Here is a 17,237-nt window from a genome sequence, read left to right on the forward strand (position 1 = left end):
CCTCCTTAACCTGCAGTCTGCTCAAGCTCTGAAAAATACCTCTGAAAAGAATTGCATGTAAGTAGATGGTTTTGTTCTGCCTGGATGACTAAAGATACAGAGATTAAAATGAAACAGAAAAAGGAGGCTTATGACAAATGCAAAGTTCATAACACAGTAGAGAACCAGGCTGAATACAGAAAGTACAGAGGAGATGTAAAAAAGGGAATAAAAGGGGCAAAGAGAGAGGAGGAGAATAGATTAGCAGCTAACATAAAAGGGAACCCAAAAGTCTTTTAAAAACATATAAATAGTAAAAGGGTAGTCAAAGGAAGGATGGGGCTGATTATGGACAAAAAAGGAGATGATCTTGTGGAGGCAGAGGGTATGGCTGAGGCACTAAATTAATACTTCGGCCTTCACGAGAGAAGAGGATGTTCATTGCAGCAGTAAAGGAGGAGGTAGTAGCGATATTGGATAGGATAAAAATAGATAAAGAGGAGGTACTTAATAGGTTGGTAGTACTCAAAGTAGAATAGTCCCCCGGTCCAGATGGGATGCATCCCAGGTTACTGAGGGAAGTAAGGGTGGAAATTGCAGAGGCTCTGGCCACAATCTTCCAATCCCCCTTAGATATGGGGGCGGTGCCAGAAGACTGGAGGATAGCAAATAACCCCTGTAATATTTGGTGAACTGGGCAGACACATGGCAGATGAAATTTAACGCAGAGAAGGGTGAAGTGATACATTTTGGTAGGAAGAATGAGGAGAGACAATATAAACTAAATGGTACAATTTTAAAGGGAGTGCAGGAACAGCGAGACCTGGGGTTGTATGTACACAAATCTTTGAAAGTGGCAGGACAAGTTGAGACGGCTGTTAAAAAAGCATATGGGATCCTTGGCTTTATTAATACAGGCATAGAGTACAAAAGCAAGGAAGTTAAGCTAGACCTTTATGAAACACTGGTTAGGCCTCTGTTGGAGTATTGTATCCAATTCTGGGCACCACATTTTAGGAAGGATGTCAAGGCCTTAGAGAGGGTGCAGAAGAATGGTGCCAGGGATGAGGGACTTCAGTTATGTGGAGAGACTGGAGAAGCTGGGGTTGTTCTCCTTAGAGCGGAGAAGTTTAAGAGGAGAATTGAAAGAGGAGTTCTAAATCATGAAAGGTTTTGATGGAGTAAATAAGGAAAAATTGTTTCCAGTAGCAGAAGGGTCGGTAACCAGAGGACACAGATTTAAGGTGATTGGCAAAAGAACCAGAGGCGACATGAGGAAACATTTTTTTTTACACAGGTAGTTGTTATGATCTGGAATGCACTGCCTGAAATGGTGTGAAAACAGATTCAATAGTAACTTTCAAAAGGGAATTGGATAAATACTTGACAGGAAAAAATTTACAGAACTATGGGGAAAGAGTGGGGTAATGGGACTAATTAGATAGCTCTTTCAAAGAGGCCAAATGGCCTCCTCCTCTGCTGTACCTTACTATACTTATGGAATAAAGTTGAAAAGTGTTCTAGGATAAAATATTTTCCATTGTAGTACAACTCTACAATAGTAATTATCACCCAAACTCCACACTTGCATAGCACTGTCATTTGTTTCCCTAGAAGATTATTTTCTGTTGTAAAAGGTGGTTTTCATTCTCAAACCTAGAAACCTAGGTCTTTTAGAGCCCACATCAATAAATTATGTGCTTTAGACTTGCTGTCCACTGGGGTTGGACTAAATCTGCTCGGACACAATTTAGTGGTGACCTTTATCATCCCTTGCTTCACACTCGTCCATGACAGCACATTGGCTTTAAATCCAAGGCACTCATTTAATAAAAGACTCTGGCGAATGTTTTTGGGGAGTCATTCAAAAGCACATTAGTTTTATGTAGTTGTTTCAGAGATGAAGCCATAAACAATGCTTACTATTGAACCATTTGGGGCCTATCAGAGAGCGAGTGATAGGCTACTGAATTTTAATCATTTGAGAGAGTATTTTTGTTCTTTTCTGTCACAATATTTTAGGAATTTACCTAAGGCATCAATCACTGATTGACAGTTTAAAATAATCTTTCTGGCTCCACTGATAGCACAGTGGGTAAATGAACATGTGATGTGGCACTGAGACATAATTCTGTTCTGTGCTGATTTGCTGATCTCAGCTAGAACACCAGTGGAGTTGCTACAGTTAGTCGCAGTGCCCTAGGCAAGGGAAGAGAAAAATATTAGCCATTGATCATGCTGCAGATCACCATGCTGGGAAAGTATGCTCCGTTGACCGCTAGTGAGAACAGGATTAGACTCAGTACTGCTGCCTCCTTCGATCAACTTTCACTGTCTATGGTCATACATAAAGAATGACCACTTGGATTGCCAGAGAGATGCCCGAACCCATTAAGCAACACTTACCACGTCTTCAAAGGTAGAAAATTGGAAAACTAAAATACTGAAATAATCTTGCCATCAATTTTGAGTAATTGAGACTGCAGCAGAAAAATGGACCAAAAGTTAGATATGTCGAATTTGGCTTCAGAGCTCAAATGTTCACAACAATGAAGCCTGATACTGAGCCATGGGCAGGATATCGGCTTCCCTAAACTGCTAGGAAACAATCAGGCATCGAGACTTATCCACCAGCCATTTAGTAGACCACTTTGCTAACCACGTTGCAGACCTGTCCCTTGCTGCATCATAGGCCCATCCACCGCCCCAACACAGGCCTATCCACCGCCTCATCACAGGCCTATCCACCGCCCCAACACAGGCCTATCCACCGCCCCATCACAGGCCCATCCACCGCCTCATCACAGGCCTATCCACCGCCTCATCACAGGCCTATCCACTGCCCCATCACAGGCCTATCCACTGCCCCATCACAGGCCTATCCACCGCCCCATCACAGGCCTATCCACCGCCCCATCACAGGCCTATCCACCGCCCCATCACAGGCCTATCCACCGCCCCATCACAGGCCTATCCACCGCCCCATCACAGGCCTATCCACCGCCTTATCACAGGCCTATCCACCGCCTCATCACAGGCCTATCCACCCCCTCATCACAGGCCTATCCACCGCCCCATCACAGGCCCATCCACCGCCTCATCACAGGCCTATCCACCGCCTCATCACAGGCCTATCCACCGCCTCATCACAGGCCTATCCACCCCCTCATCACAGGCCTATCCACCCCCTCACCACAGGCCTATCCACCGCCCCATCACAGGCCCATCCACCGCCTCATCACAGGCCTATCCACCGCCCCATCACAGGCCTATCCACTGCCCCATCACAGGCCTATCCACCGCCCCATCACAGGCCTATCCACCGCCCCATCACAGGCCTATCCACCGCCCCATCACAGGCCTATCCACCGCCCCATCACAGGCCTATCCACCGCCTCATCACAGGCCTATCCACCGCCTATTCACAGGCCTATCCACCGCCCCATCACAGGCCTATCCACCCCCTCATCACAGGCCTATCCACCGCCCCATCACAGGCCTATCCACCGCCTCATCACAGGCCTATCCACCGCCTCATCACAGGCCTATCCACCGCCCCAACACAGGCCTATCCACCGCCCCATCACAGGCCTATCCACCGCCTCATCACAGGCCTATCCACCGCCCCAACACAGGCCTATCCACCGCCCCATCACAGGCCTATCCACCGCCCCATCACAGGCCTATCCACCGCCTCATCACAGGCCTATCCACCGCCCCATCACAGGCCTATCCACCGCCTCATCACAGGCCTATCCACCGCCCCATCACAGGCCTATCCACCGCCCCATCACAGGCCTATCCACCGCCCCATCACAGGCCTATCCACCGCCCCATCACAGGCCTATCCACCGCCCCATCACAGGCCTATCCACCGCCCCATCACAGGCCCATCCACCGCCCCATCACAGGCCTATCCACCGCCTCATCACAGGCCTATCCACCGCCCCATCACAGGCCTATCCACCGCCCCATCACAGGCCTATCCACCGCCTCATCACAGGCCTATCCACCGCCCCATCACAGGCCTATCCACCGCCCCATCACAGGCCTATCCACCGCCTCATCACAGGCCTATCCACCGCCCCATCACAGGCCTATCCACCGCCCCATCACAGGCCTATCCACCGCCTCATCACAGGCCTATCCACCGCCCCAACACAGGCCTATCCACCGCCCCATTACTTAGATAGTACCCCAATTGCAGTTTAACAGAGGCCTGAGCAGGAAAACGACACTTATTACCTGCCAGGCTGAAGCAGGTCTGCAGCTGGTCTGCAGACAGAAGAGGCTGATCCAGGTTAGTGTAAAACTTTCCTTTGTGAGGCCAGGAGGAGCAGGTGTGCTTTATCATCCCTTGCTTCACACTCGTCCATAATGGTTTCAAACCCAAGGCACTCAATTAATAAAAGACTCTGTCGAACGGTTTTTGGGAGTCATTCAAAAGCACATTAGTTTTATGTAGTTGTTACAGAGAAGAAGCCATAAACAGTGCTTACTATTGAACCATTTGGAGCATATCAGAGAGCGAGTGATAGGCTACTGAATTTTAATCATTTGAGAGAGTGTTTTTGTTCTTTTCTGTCACAATATTTTAGGAATTTACCTTAGGCATCAATCACTGGTTGACATATAGCGACCCACAAGGTACATCCACACCTTTTCTCCCCAGGACTCCCCCATCCCGCGAGACCATCTCGGTATCCCCTTCCCACCACTTAGCTGCTTGCTGGTGAGCCTTCCCTTAGTGCCGTCCTGGCAGGTTCCAGCCACCTTAACTTCCACTGCCCATTGGCCAGCTGCAACTTTACGCAATTTTGGGTGAGCAGCTCACTGGTGGCATGTAGATGAGGCCCGGAAGTTAAATTACACTGGAACTCGAACTTAGGCCAGCGAATGCATTTTGCACTGGCTTCGACCCTGCTTACACAAAACCTGCTCAGTTTTCACATGGTGAGAACGGTAATGCAACCTTTGACCTAATTGAACGAACCCTACACCTTTGTGTTATTGCTAACACCTTCTTGTGGATTATGAGCAGCAAACTCTTAGAAAATCTGATTGACATCACTATGTTTTTTTTAATATATATATATGTGATAAAGATATATTACTGAAAGAAATACGTAGACATGTTGCACACAAGGAAGTACTATAGTGATTTTTTTCAACAGCATAAATGAAAATATGCCTTTGTACTCCTTAGACAATGGATGAAATGGAGCTGAAGAAAAAAGCCATTACTCTCCAATAACAGAAGCATGCTATTTATTTTAAATTGACGCTGTTACATTCAGAAATCTACAACCTGCTCTGCTTATACCCAATAGTTTTCAAATGTTCAATCTTCATGCACTGACCCTCTGCGTGACCCTTTGAGCAATGGAAATAGAGCCAGTGCTTGCACCCCCAATCCTAATGTAACCTATAGTTTAGATGCTATACAACAGCAGTGCTCAAACTCATCAATATTTAAAAGAGCACAGATAACAATAGGAATATTCAGCACTGAACTGAAATAGATTCTGCCACATAAATTATATAGTGCACCCTTTAATAAAAAAGATAAAAGCACTTAAATGATAAGACCAATTCGACAGACAGTTAGTGTTTGAAACAATCTGTGTAAATATGAGATGCCGAATGGAATCCATTAAACTTCGTGGCGTTTTACACTTTGTCAGCCTTGGCTCGGTGGCAGCACACTCACCTTTGAGTCAGATGGTTGTAGGTTCAAGTCCCACTCCAGAGACTTAAACGCATAATCTAGGCTGACACCTCAATGCAATACTGGAGGTTGGAGGTGCCATCTTTCAGATGAGACGTTAAACCGAGACCCCCATCTTCACACTCGGGTGGATGTAGAAGATCCCACAGCACTATTCGAAGAAGAGCAGGGCATTTCTGCCAGTGCCCTGGCCAACATTTATCCCTCAACCACCACCACCAAAAACAACTTATCTAGTCCTTGCGGGGCAGTTAACTAGTGCTGTGGGGGAGGGTTTAAACTAATTTGGCAGGAGAAGGAGAACTAAGATGCAGCATCTGAGAGGAGACAAGGTGCATAGAAGCCTAACAGGGACAAATAGCAACAGAATAAAGAATAGTGCAGAAAGATCAGTAATTAGATGGAGGAAAAAAGCAAACCAGACTAGCATGGTGTTGGAATACATCTCTGTTAATGCGAGGAGTGTTACCATAAGGTTGATGAGCTGCAGGCACAAGTTGCCATGTGGGGTTATGATATAGTGGCTATAACGGAGACCTGGCTTAAACATGGGCAGAAATGGGAACTAAACATTCCTGGCTACAATATATTCAGGAGGGATAGGGAAGGAAAAAAGCAAGGAGGTGGGGTGGCAGTATTTATCAAGGATAATATTACAGTTCTAAAGAGGGACGATATACTAGAGGGCTCAAAGACTGAATTTGGACTATTTGGTCAAGACTATTTGGTTAGAGATAAGGAACAGAAAAGGAGCTGTTATATTGTGGGGTGTTTACCATAGACCCCCAAATAGTGAGAAGGAGATAGAGGAGCAAATCTGTCAGCAAATTTAAGAGAAATACAAAAATAACAGAGCAGTAGTAGTAGGGGACTTCAATTACCCTAATGTAGACTGGGAAAGAACAGTGTAAAGGGGAAGGAGGGTGAAGAATTCCTAATATGAGAATGGGAGAACTTTTTTAATCAGTACATTTCTAGCCCAATGAGGAAGGAAGCAGTACTGGATCTAGTTCTGGGGAATGAAGTTGGGCAAGTGGAGTGTGTTTCAGTGGGAGAATATCTGGGTAATAGTGATCGTAATATAATTAGGTTTGAAGTAGTTAAGGAAAGGGACAAAGAAAAATCATAAGTGAAAATACTCCACTGGAAGAGAGCCAATTTCAGTGATTTGAGAAAGGATCTAGCCCAGGTGGACTGGAAACAAATTGGCCACGAAAACAGTAAATGAGCAATGGCAGAGATAGTTCGGGTACAAACCAAGCATATTCCCATAAGGAGGAAAGATGGGGCATCCAAAGCTAGAGCTCCCTGAATGACAAAGGAAATAGAGGTTAAAATAAAACAGAAAAAGGAGCTTTATGACAAATGTGAGGTACAGAATGCAGAGAGTGCAGGGGAAAATTGAAAAAGGATATAAGAAGGGCAAAGAGAGAATATGGAAGAAAAATAGCGGGTAACATAAAAGGGAACCCAAAAATCTTTTATAAACATATATAAAGTAAAAGGATAGTTAAAGGAATGGTGGAGCCAATGAGGGACAAAAAAGGCAATCTTCTTGTGGAGGCAGAGGTCATGACTGAGGTACTGAATTAGAACTTTTCATCTGTCTTCACAAGAGACGAGGACAAAGTTAATGTCGCAGTAGAGGAGGAGGGAATAGAGATATTGGATAGGATAAAAATAGATAGAAAGGAGGTACTAAGTAGGTTGGCATCACTCAAAGTTAACAAGTCACCCAGTCCGGATGGGATGCATCCTAGGTTGCTCAGGGAAGCAAGGGTAGAGATAGCAGAAGCTCTGACCACAATTTACCTGAGGAAGGAGGAAGCCTCCGAAAGCTTGTGAATTTAAAATAAAATTGCTGGACTATAACTTGGTGTTGTAAAATTGTTTACAATGCACAATCTTTCAATTCTCCTTGGATATGGGAGTAGTGCCAGAGGACTGGAGAATTGCAAATGTTACACCACTATTCAAAAAAAGGGGTGAGGGATAAACCCTGGTAACTACAGGCCAATCAGTCTAGCGTCAGTGGGAAAACTACTAGAGATCATTGTCACAGGCAAAATTAATTCTCACTTGGAGAAGCATAAGGGACAGCCAGCACAGATTTGTTAAAGGCAAATCGTGTCTGACCAACCTGATTGAGTTCTTTGATGAATTATCAGAGAGGATTGATAAAGGTAGTGCAGTAGATGTATATATGGACTTTCAAAAGGCATTTGATAAAGTAACACATAACAGACTTATTCGAAAAATAGAAGCACATGGGATTAAAAGGACGGTGGTAACTTGGATACCTAATTGACTAAGGGATAGGAGGCAGAGAATAGTGGTGAACAGATGTTTGTCTGACTGAAGAGAATATGCAATGGTGTCCCCCAGGGATCGGTATTAGGACCATTGCTTTTCTTGTTATATATAAATGACCTGGACTTGGGTATAGGGAGTACAATTTTGAAGTTTGTAGATGATGCAAAACTTGGCAATGTAATAAATAGTGAGGAGGATAGTAGCAGACTTCAGGAGGATATAGACAGACTGGCAAAATGGGCAGACACATGGCAGATGCAATTTAATGCGGTTCAGTGTGAAGTGATGGACTTTGGGAGGAACAAAATGGAGAGGCAGCATAATCTAAATGGTACTATTTTGAGAGGCGTGTAAGAGCAGAAGGATCTGGGTGTGTATATTCACAAATCTTTGAAGGTGGCAGGGCAAGTTGATAAGGTAGTTAAGAAAGGACATGGGATACTTGGCTTTGTAAATAGGGGCATTGAATACAAAAATAAGGAAGTCATGCTAAACCTTTACAAATCACTGGTTAAGCCTCAGCTAGAGTATTGTATACAATTCTGGGCACCACACTTTAGGAAGGATGTCAAGGCCTTGGAGGGGGTACAGAGGAGGTTTATCAGGATGAAACCAGAGATGAGGAGCTTCAGTTATGTGGAGAGATTGGAGAATCATAGAATGGTTACAGCACAGAAGGAGGCCAATTCAGCCTGTTGAACCCATGCCGGCTCTCTGCAAGAGTAATCCAGCTAGTCCCACCCCTCCTCCCCCCGCCCTTTCCCCATAGCCGTGAAAAAATTTTCTCTTCATGTACTTATCCAGTTCCCTTTTGAAAGCCACGATTAAATCTGCCTCCAACACCCCCAAGGCAGTATATTCCAGATAATAACCACTCACTGCGTAAAAAAAAATTTCTGCATGTCGCCTTTGGTTTTTTTGCCAATCACCTTAAATCTACATCCTTTGGTTCTTGACCCTTCCGCCAATGGGAACTGTATCTCTCTATCTACTCTGTCTGGACCTCTCATGATTTTGAACACCTCTATCAAATCTCCTCTCAACCTTCTCTGCTCTAAGGAGAAAACCCCAGCTTCTCCAGTTTATCCACGTAACAGAAGCCCTTCATCCCTGGAACCATTCTAGTAAACCTTTTCTGCATTTTCTCTAAGGCCTTCACATCCTTCCTAAAATATGGTGCCCAGAATTGGACACAATACTCCAGTTGTGGCTGAACCAGTGTTTTATAAAGGTTCATCATAACTTCCTTGCTTTTGTACTCTATGCCTCTATTTATAAAGCCCAGGATCCCATTTGTTTTTTTAACCACTTTCTTAACCTCCCCTGCCACCTTCAGCGAGAAGTGGGATTGTTCTCCTTAGAGCAGAGAAGGTTCAGGGAAGACCTGATCGAGGTATTCAAAATAATGAGGGGTTTTGATAGAGCAAATAGGGAGAAACTGTTTCCTCTGGCAAATGGGTTGGTAACCAGAGGTCATAGATTTAAAACAATTGGCAAAAGAACTAGAGGGGAAATGAGGAGAAATGTTTTCACACAGACATTAAGATCTGGAACGCACGACCTGAAAGGGTGGTGGAAACAGAATACATAGAAACTTTCAAAAGGCAATTCGTCATGTATTTGAAGAGGACTAATTTGCAGGGTTTTGGGGAAAAAGCTAGGGCAATGGGACTAAATTGGACAGCTCTTTCAAAGAGCTGGCACAGGCACAAAGGGCCGAATGGCAGCCTCCTGTACTGTAAGATTCTATGATTGTATGATTCTAGTCATTATCTTATTGCTGTTTGTGGGACCTTGCTATTACATGGCTGTCACATTTCCCTACGTTACAACAGTGACTACAGTTAAATAGTACATCATTGACTGTGAAATGATTTGGGATGTCCTGAGGATGTGAAAGGTGCTATATAAATGCAAATTCTTGCTTTCTTTGTATTTATCCTATAGAACATTGTGTTAATGGATTTATAAACTCTATCAGTAAATTTGAAATGATGTGCTGAATAGGTATTTATAATGTAATGAACTCATGGGATAGCTTTGTTTATTCTTCATGTGTCAGAGGAAGATGGGTGATATTTGATGCTGCATTCATAGTATGGTATTGCCACCTGAGGCAACCCTGACTTTGTATGACAATGTTGTAAATACATGACGCAGCACTATTGCATCAATTGGGACACTAGGGAAGGTCTGCAGCCAAAACTTAAAGGTTGTGATCATGGCTCTTCACATTTGTGTATGCATAAGCTTGTGGAGACAGCACAACTTAAACTTGTACAGTGCCTTTAACATGAGTTATTTAAAATGTGCTTTTGAATTAAAACTTTCAATAAAAGGGTTAAATTTAAAGGATGGCAGGGCTGGCAGGTATCAGCATCCTGGAGGCAATGAGGGATAATTTGACATTCCAGCAACTGTTCACTCTCATTTCTGCTGCAACAATACCATTCACCTGAATTCAGCAGATGCCATTGCCAAATTAGGCTGGAGGACTCCATTCTGGGATGGGGGGGTTGTCACTTTTGACCAAAAGCTGACATTGCAGTGAGACTTTCTGGAAAAGAGAGAGATACGAACCCGTAAGGCAGTCTGGCTTTTGGAAACCGAACTGCCCAGGCAGTCAGGCAGTGAAGTGTGGCAGAAAGGTTGAAAAGATAGGAGTCTGCAGAGGGAGAAGTTCTGCCCTGGGCTATAGGACAGGATTCAGAGAGATTATTTGTTTAAGTTAAGTAAGACAACCCACTGTAGTGTGGTTAGCATTACATGCTTTTGATTTTGTATCATTATGTGATATAAATTGTATCAATTGATCTAAATGACTTTGATCATACTCTGTAGGTTTTACCTAAAGCAGCTTATGATTTGAAATAAGCTCCGTCTCATCTAGCGTTGGCTCAGTCCATCTTCAGAGAGGTTGAACAAGTGCATGTGCATAAGATCCAGTCCAGATCACAAGGGGGTTTTGCACTCTGTACTTGTAAGGTAGCAGGATCCCATACAGGGTGGTGTGACTCAATTCCCATAAACATAAGGCACTCAGACTGTTTACAGGAACGATTAATGCCATTGAATCTGAGAAGGTATCTGCAGCAGACCCAAATTTGTAACGGTGGAATTCGATATAGGCATCGGAGGGTGCAGGGTGACGCTTGGAAGACTAACGAGGAGAGCTTGGGTGAAGTGGAGTCTGGAGTTGATGAAAGTCCAGTTGAGGGTTTCAGCAACAAATGGAGTGAGGTAGGGATGGAGGGAGAAGATGTTACAAAGATGGAAATGGGTGGTTTTGGCAATGGACCAGATGTGGGGTTTGAAGCTCATCTCAGTGCTAGGCAAGACACCGAGGTTGCCCACCTTCCCCTCACCTATGGCCCTCACAGTCTTGCTGCTACCTGTGTCTGTTGACCTCTGTTCACAGTTCACTAGCGCTGGCCTATTCAGAGAGGAGGAAGAGAGAGTCAATGATAGAAAATATTTTTTTTAAAACGCAGGAAAAATCATGTTGCTTTATGGCAGGTTTATGAGAGTGGCCTCTACACAACTAATGCTCAGGATTGTGACCCTCAACCAAAAGTTAGTGAGTGTCTCTGGAATATTCAGTTGTATTTTGCAAAACAGCACAATGCAATATTAAGCCAGCTTCAGTTCTGAATTCAAATCAAAGTGTATTGTACAGTACAGACCAAACAGAGTGAGTGAATTGGACTTGAGTCCATATTGAATTGAGTGGTAGTGTAGGCCAGATTTATTTAAGAAAAATGCTCCGTGGTAGCATACTGCTAGTTGGGAAATGATTTCTGGAACAGTGTTCAGATCCATTCCTGATCGATGAGAGGTCTTCAGAATTCTAAATAACTTCGGGCAATTTCAACCTACATAACTGTAGATGTGAGACCACTTCAATACTGTTCTGAAATTCTAGTCTGATAAGATTAGCAGTATGTGAAATGAAATAATCGTTGTCGTTTAGTAATGGGTGTTCAACAGAAATGGAAACTTTGGCGCTTTAGGTAAGGTAAAATGAATCATATATCAGGCGCAAGAGTGCCCGATTTGGGAATGTTTGATGTTACTAAGTGCTATGAGGGAAAATATGTTATTCCTTGTTACTGTCATTCCTCACTTTGATGAGGATACTTAAGGAGTGCTTCCACAGTGCCGTGCTCCCAACAGAGAATCGGAGTAACAAAGTTGTATCCCTATCTCCAAAGCATGCCCCTTTGCGAGGGTATCTTCTCACTGGGAGTAAGGGATCGCACAATCATCCCTTACATCAAAAACAAGGACTAAAATGCTATGAATAAGAAAGAGAGGATAGTGATTTCTGAAGATGGTTTGAAGATTTAGAGGAAATACACCCATTGAACGTGATATCATTAAACAGTGCTTGGAATGTTCTTTTACAGCTTTCCCTTTAACCTGTTCACCAGAACATTTTATTAATTCAAATGTGTCCACTACAGCACTAATCTTTTTTACTTGTTGTTGTATAGCTGATATTTGAAGGCATTCGGGGGTCTGGTATAGAGGGGGACATCACAATCGATGATGTAACCGTAAAAGAAGGCGAGTGCTGGAAAGTAGACCAGCCTGTTAACAGTAAGTAAAGTGTTTGGAAATAAAATCTGCCTTATAATATCTACAAAACAAAGTGACTAGGTCACTAAGCGAGCAACTAGGTGTCCACCTTTTAATATACAAAACGTTGAATTTCAGCATCTTTTCATCTTGAAATAAATCATTTTAATGAACACTTTTTATTTTATAAATTTAATTTTCAAAAGTCTTATTCAAATAGTTGCAATGTAAATATTTGTTGCAAAGAATCCAAACTGTATGAGAGGTTTTCTAGAAACAGAAGGAAAGGTCTTCACCATGTTTCGTAAACGACGTTTCTCCTCCATTTTATTTATCCACTTTTTACCTTGTTTTTCTCAGGTCTCCCCAAGCCCCACACTGGGGGTAAAATTCAACTTCGGAGGGGCACAAAATGGGCGGTAGGAATCGGCAGCCCGTTTTACAACTCTCCCGATTGAAGTCAATGGAAATAAAAATCAGGAGAGATGTAAAACCGGCTACCGATTCGCTATTGCCTGTTTTACACTATCACACAAAGTCAAAATCTACCCCATTGTTTTCTTCCAGTTGCTTTCCATTACAGAGGCCATTATAATTTCTGAAGATACTGAAAATGCACCAGGGGTCAGGAATTAACAAGTGAGTCCCGGTCAGTTGCAGCCACTGAATAGTAACTCCCCAGGTTCCATAATCTGCTACCAACCAGCAGGAAGACCCATCATCAGATCTTCCAAATGTTGTTACCTTAAACATTCAGGAGGATCTGAACCAACAAGAATAGGATTAATGGAGAGGTCTCAGATGATACTCTCGTCAAGCTTAAAACAAAACCAGCTTCAGAAGGAGAATATCTGTCTATTAATGCAGTGTGCATTCAGGCAATAACCAGACACACATTCACAAGATTCACGTGCACAATATGCAGTTGGTTGGACACAGTTGGTGGAACAGATTTGCTGTGTAGTTAATATGCATTTCACATTGCTTAGAACTAGCAAATCGTCCCCACGTTGCTCCACATATCTGTTCAGTGCTGCATAGAAGCATCTCAAGGCCTTTCTGCAGGACAAGAAAGGGACCAATTGCTTCACCTTTTGTTGAGATGACCACCCCCACCTTTCCCAGAAGCATCTTGTGCAGCAACTTTCAATAGATTATTCCTCACAAACCCCACAGGCCATTCGTTCCTAAGTCTGAAATTTACAAACCATAATCATGTGTTCATTTCTTCAAGTACTTGTATCCAGATAGTGATATGGGATTATAACTGTTTATATAACATAGTTTACTATTTGCAATATTTTTGAAAAGGTTGTTTGTCCAGAAATAGAATATCGTAGCATGCACTGAGACATATTCAATGGTTGGTTACATACCACCTGTTCAGTTGATCAAATTACCTCAGACTGTAAAGAGTATGCTTACATGTTACATGTGCATTACTTTTCTACAGAAACATAATTTATTTACATGTAATGTTCATCTATGTCTTCAGTGTCCTTTTGCTGATGGCTTTTATCCTCATGGATGGAACTGTAATTTATTTCTGGAATGGTCAGTCTGATTTTCTTCCCGGAGTTCCTGGTCTCATAACAATACTCAGTTGGATGTTGTCTTGCCTGGTCCCAGTTGCCAAACTGCAATTTGTCCTTGTCATAAATGCTGCACATGTGTGTTCAGAATAATCCACATTTGTAGCCAGACTGATTCATGTGCATTCAGAATCATACAGTATTGTGATGTAATGCAAAGTAGGTTTGTATACATGAAGCAGCGTTCCAAGAATTGACCATCTTCTCTAGGGTCAGCTTGGCTCAGTGGCAGTATACTCTCCTCTAAGTCACAGTTATGGGTTCTGCAGTTATGCGGTACTAAAGGAGTGTTGCAGTGTCAGAAGTACTGTATTTCAGATGAGAAGTTAAAATAAGAGCCAGTTTGCTTGTTCAGACGGACGTAAAAGATCCCATGGCATTTCTTTGAAGAAGAGCATGGAGTTCTCCCAGTGTCCTGGCTAACATTCATTCCTCAACCAACACTGCCAATGTTGAATATTTGGTTCTTCATTCATTTGCTGTTTGTGGGACCTTGCTGTGCATAAATTGACTCCCACCTTTCCCTGCAAAACAACAGCGACTACACTTCAAAAGTAATTCATTGGCTGTGAAGCACTTTGGAAAATACTGTGGATGTGAAAGGTGTTATAAAAATGCAAGTCTTTCTTTCTTTCTTGTTTCTCTTGAGGCAGGACACCCTGTGGGTATTGAAAACATGTTACCCTGCCATATTGAGGTATTATGTTTTCAGTACTCATATCAAAATTATTTTCATTGCATTGACCATGTTAAATTTAAGCCTGGTCTCAGTGAGACTATAAAAAATCAAGGTAAGTATGCCATATAATGATTCAGGAATTGCACCCTGGATAAAATTAATTATATTCATCTCCCAATAATTGACATAATTGTTGCTGATAATTTAATAGTATTAAAATTTTACTGCCTTATTAATTTAAGTGCTGACATGTGACTGTGGTCACTACTGACTAGCAGCACTTCATACCCAGCTGGTTATTATTTGCTGGGCATTCGTTGAACTTTGCACTAGGCCGATTTTCATGCCAACATTTCCTTTATTAGCCATATCTTTTAGAACACTATAAAGCAAAACAGCAGACAACATGTAACCATTGCGTCACTCTGATTATAATCTAGAGTGCTCTCGGCAAAGAAGAAAGAAGCAATGCCCATCTCCCCTCCTTCCCCCCCCCCTCGCTTCTGCAGAGAAAACCTGGGTTTTTCCACCAGCTGCCAGTGTGGGACACTTGGCAGAGGATATTGTTTGTAAAGGATGGAAAATTAAAATAGTAAAATAGAGTTGAGTTCTCCTTTAGGAGTTCCACTAAGATATCAAGGAATTGATGTTCCCAACTTTCAATTAACCTTGCTCTGACATTCTAATGTAAGCCAGTTTATTATTTTAAGTACTTCATGCTGGTGCAAATCGTGGAACAAAATTGAGGAGAGATCAACCCAAATACTAAAGATGAAAATTTACTCCAGTGCCTCTACGATGTCGGGCCAGATTTTGCTGTCAAAATAACAGTGAGGCTAATGGCGCTTGCCGTTATTTATATGTAAATGGTACTGCAAATTCAGGCTATGGGTAAATGTGCAGTTAAATGCCAATATCCAAAGGTTGCTGTCCGAGTTGCACCACTCTGCCGTTAGCTTTGTGAAAATGGCATCTCACTGTCTGCCTCACCATTGACATGCATTAAATGTCATGAAGTTGCTGTATTTGCACAGTAGATACGAATTAAACTCGCCACAGAAAGTTAAGTCTTGTCATTGCAAGCATAAGTACCCTTTTAATGATGTGATAATTGTTCATTACTGCCAATCAACCTCTCTGGCACTGAAAATTAACTATTACAAGTGTGGAGTCGCATTTCTTCAGGTATTAATTGTTGGAGATTTTAAAAATGTCAAAAAATTGTTTTTTTTACTTTTCCTTTTTTTTTCTTTCTCTCTTAATCCACTCTTTCTTTCCCTCTTTATCTCTCTTTCTGTACCTGATTTGACATTGAATTCACCCACTCTCATTTACACTTCCTTCTTAGTCCTTCTGCTGTTTATTTCTCAATCACCCAATCTAAGGAGATACACAGTTGTTTGCCATGTTCACTCAGATCCCAGATGCCCTGTTTCCCTCGCTGCGACATTATCAGCTCACACTTTCAGCAACTTAGTGGGCAAAAATGTTTTGAGCTGAAGGGTGCAGGAGCAAGTCTAACTCACAGCACATACCCCACTACAGCAAAATCCGGCCGATTAGGTTCGTATTTGTAGCATTCCAAGATCTAAGTTTTGATTACATCATGCTGTGAGCCAAATTCCTTAAAGGAGTTTTTGAGCATTTCACAAATGGCAATTTAACATTGTACCATCTCCTATAGAGTAACCAGTGAGTGATAAAGTGCTGCAGCACATTTGAGAGCATCAGAACACAAACTGTGAGAGCCAAGCTCGTGTGTGTTCAGTGATCTGAAACCTGAGATTGAATAACACAATGCCAAGAGCTGCTATTCTATAATCTGGTGATGTTGAATTTAACTGTAATAACTCCATTATTTGCTACATAGTTCATGTATCCCAGCATTTTCTGCAATGTATATTTTCAAAAGCTTATATTTGGGCTACAAGCCTTAAAACAAAAAACAAATCAAGAAAGATGGCATTATGTGATGAGAATTAGGGCACTACTGTATTTTTTGTAGAATGTTATCATTTTTTCATTCATAATTTTATCACCATATTATAGATTGACTATTTCTTAGGATGAGAGCCACTTTGATTAGCCTCTTACACCTGGATTAACATGTAATGACCACAATTCACAAAAAGGTGACCAAAACCATCTGGTGCATCAGGAATAAAAGACCTGTTTTGAAGTACCACATGGCTTAGCTACGTCATTATAGAGCAAACACACTTAAGAATGGGAAAATTGGCCTTTGAATTTCATTACATTTCTCTCCAATTTTTCACCCAAAATATCTGAATGGTTGAGCAAAATTTTCCACAGTTTTTCCTTAATGGCACAATCTGAGCCTTAAGGGTGTAGATTGAAAGACAATCTG

The 17,237-nt window shown here is 42.5% G+C and overlaps 1 protein-coding gene across 1 annotated transcript in view; it reads left to right on the forward strand.

Moving 5' to 3' along the window:
- The window catches only part of mdga2a (MAM domain containing glycosylphosphatidylinositol anchor 2a), a 640,034-nt gene that overhangs the window by 619,162 nt on the left and 3,635 nt on the right, over window positions 1-17,237 (forward strand). Inside the window, exon 16 of the mRNA XM_067991845.1 lies at window positions 12,514-12,619. Coding sequence (XP_067847946.1) covers window positions 12,514-12,619 — 106 coding nt within the window. The remainder of the gene's footprint in view (window positions 1-12,513; window positions 12,620-17,237) is intronic.

Source organism: Heptranchias perlo, chromosome 10, assembly GCF_035084215.1.
Source record: "Heptranchias perlo isolate sHepPer1 chromosome 10, sHepPer1.hap1, whole genome shotgun sequence".
Lineage (NCBI taxonomy): Eukaryota > Metazoa > Chordata > Chondrichthyes > Hexanchiformes > Hexanchidae > Heptranchias > Heptranchias perlo.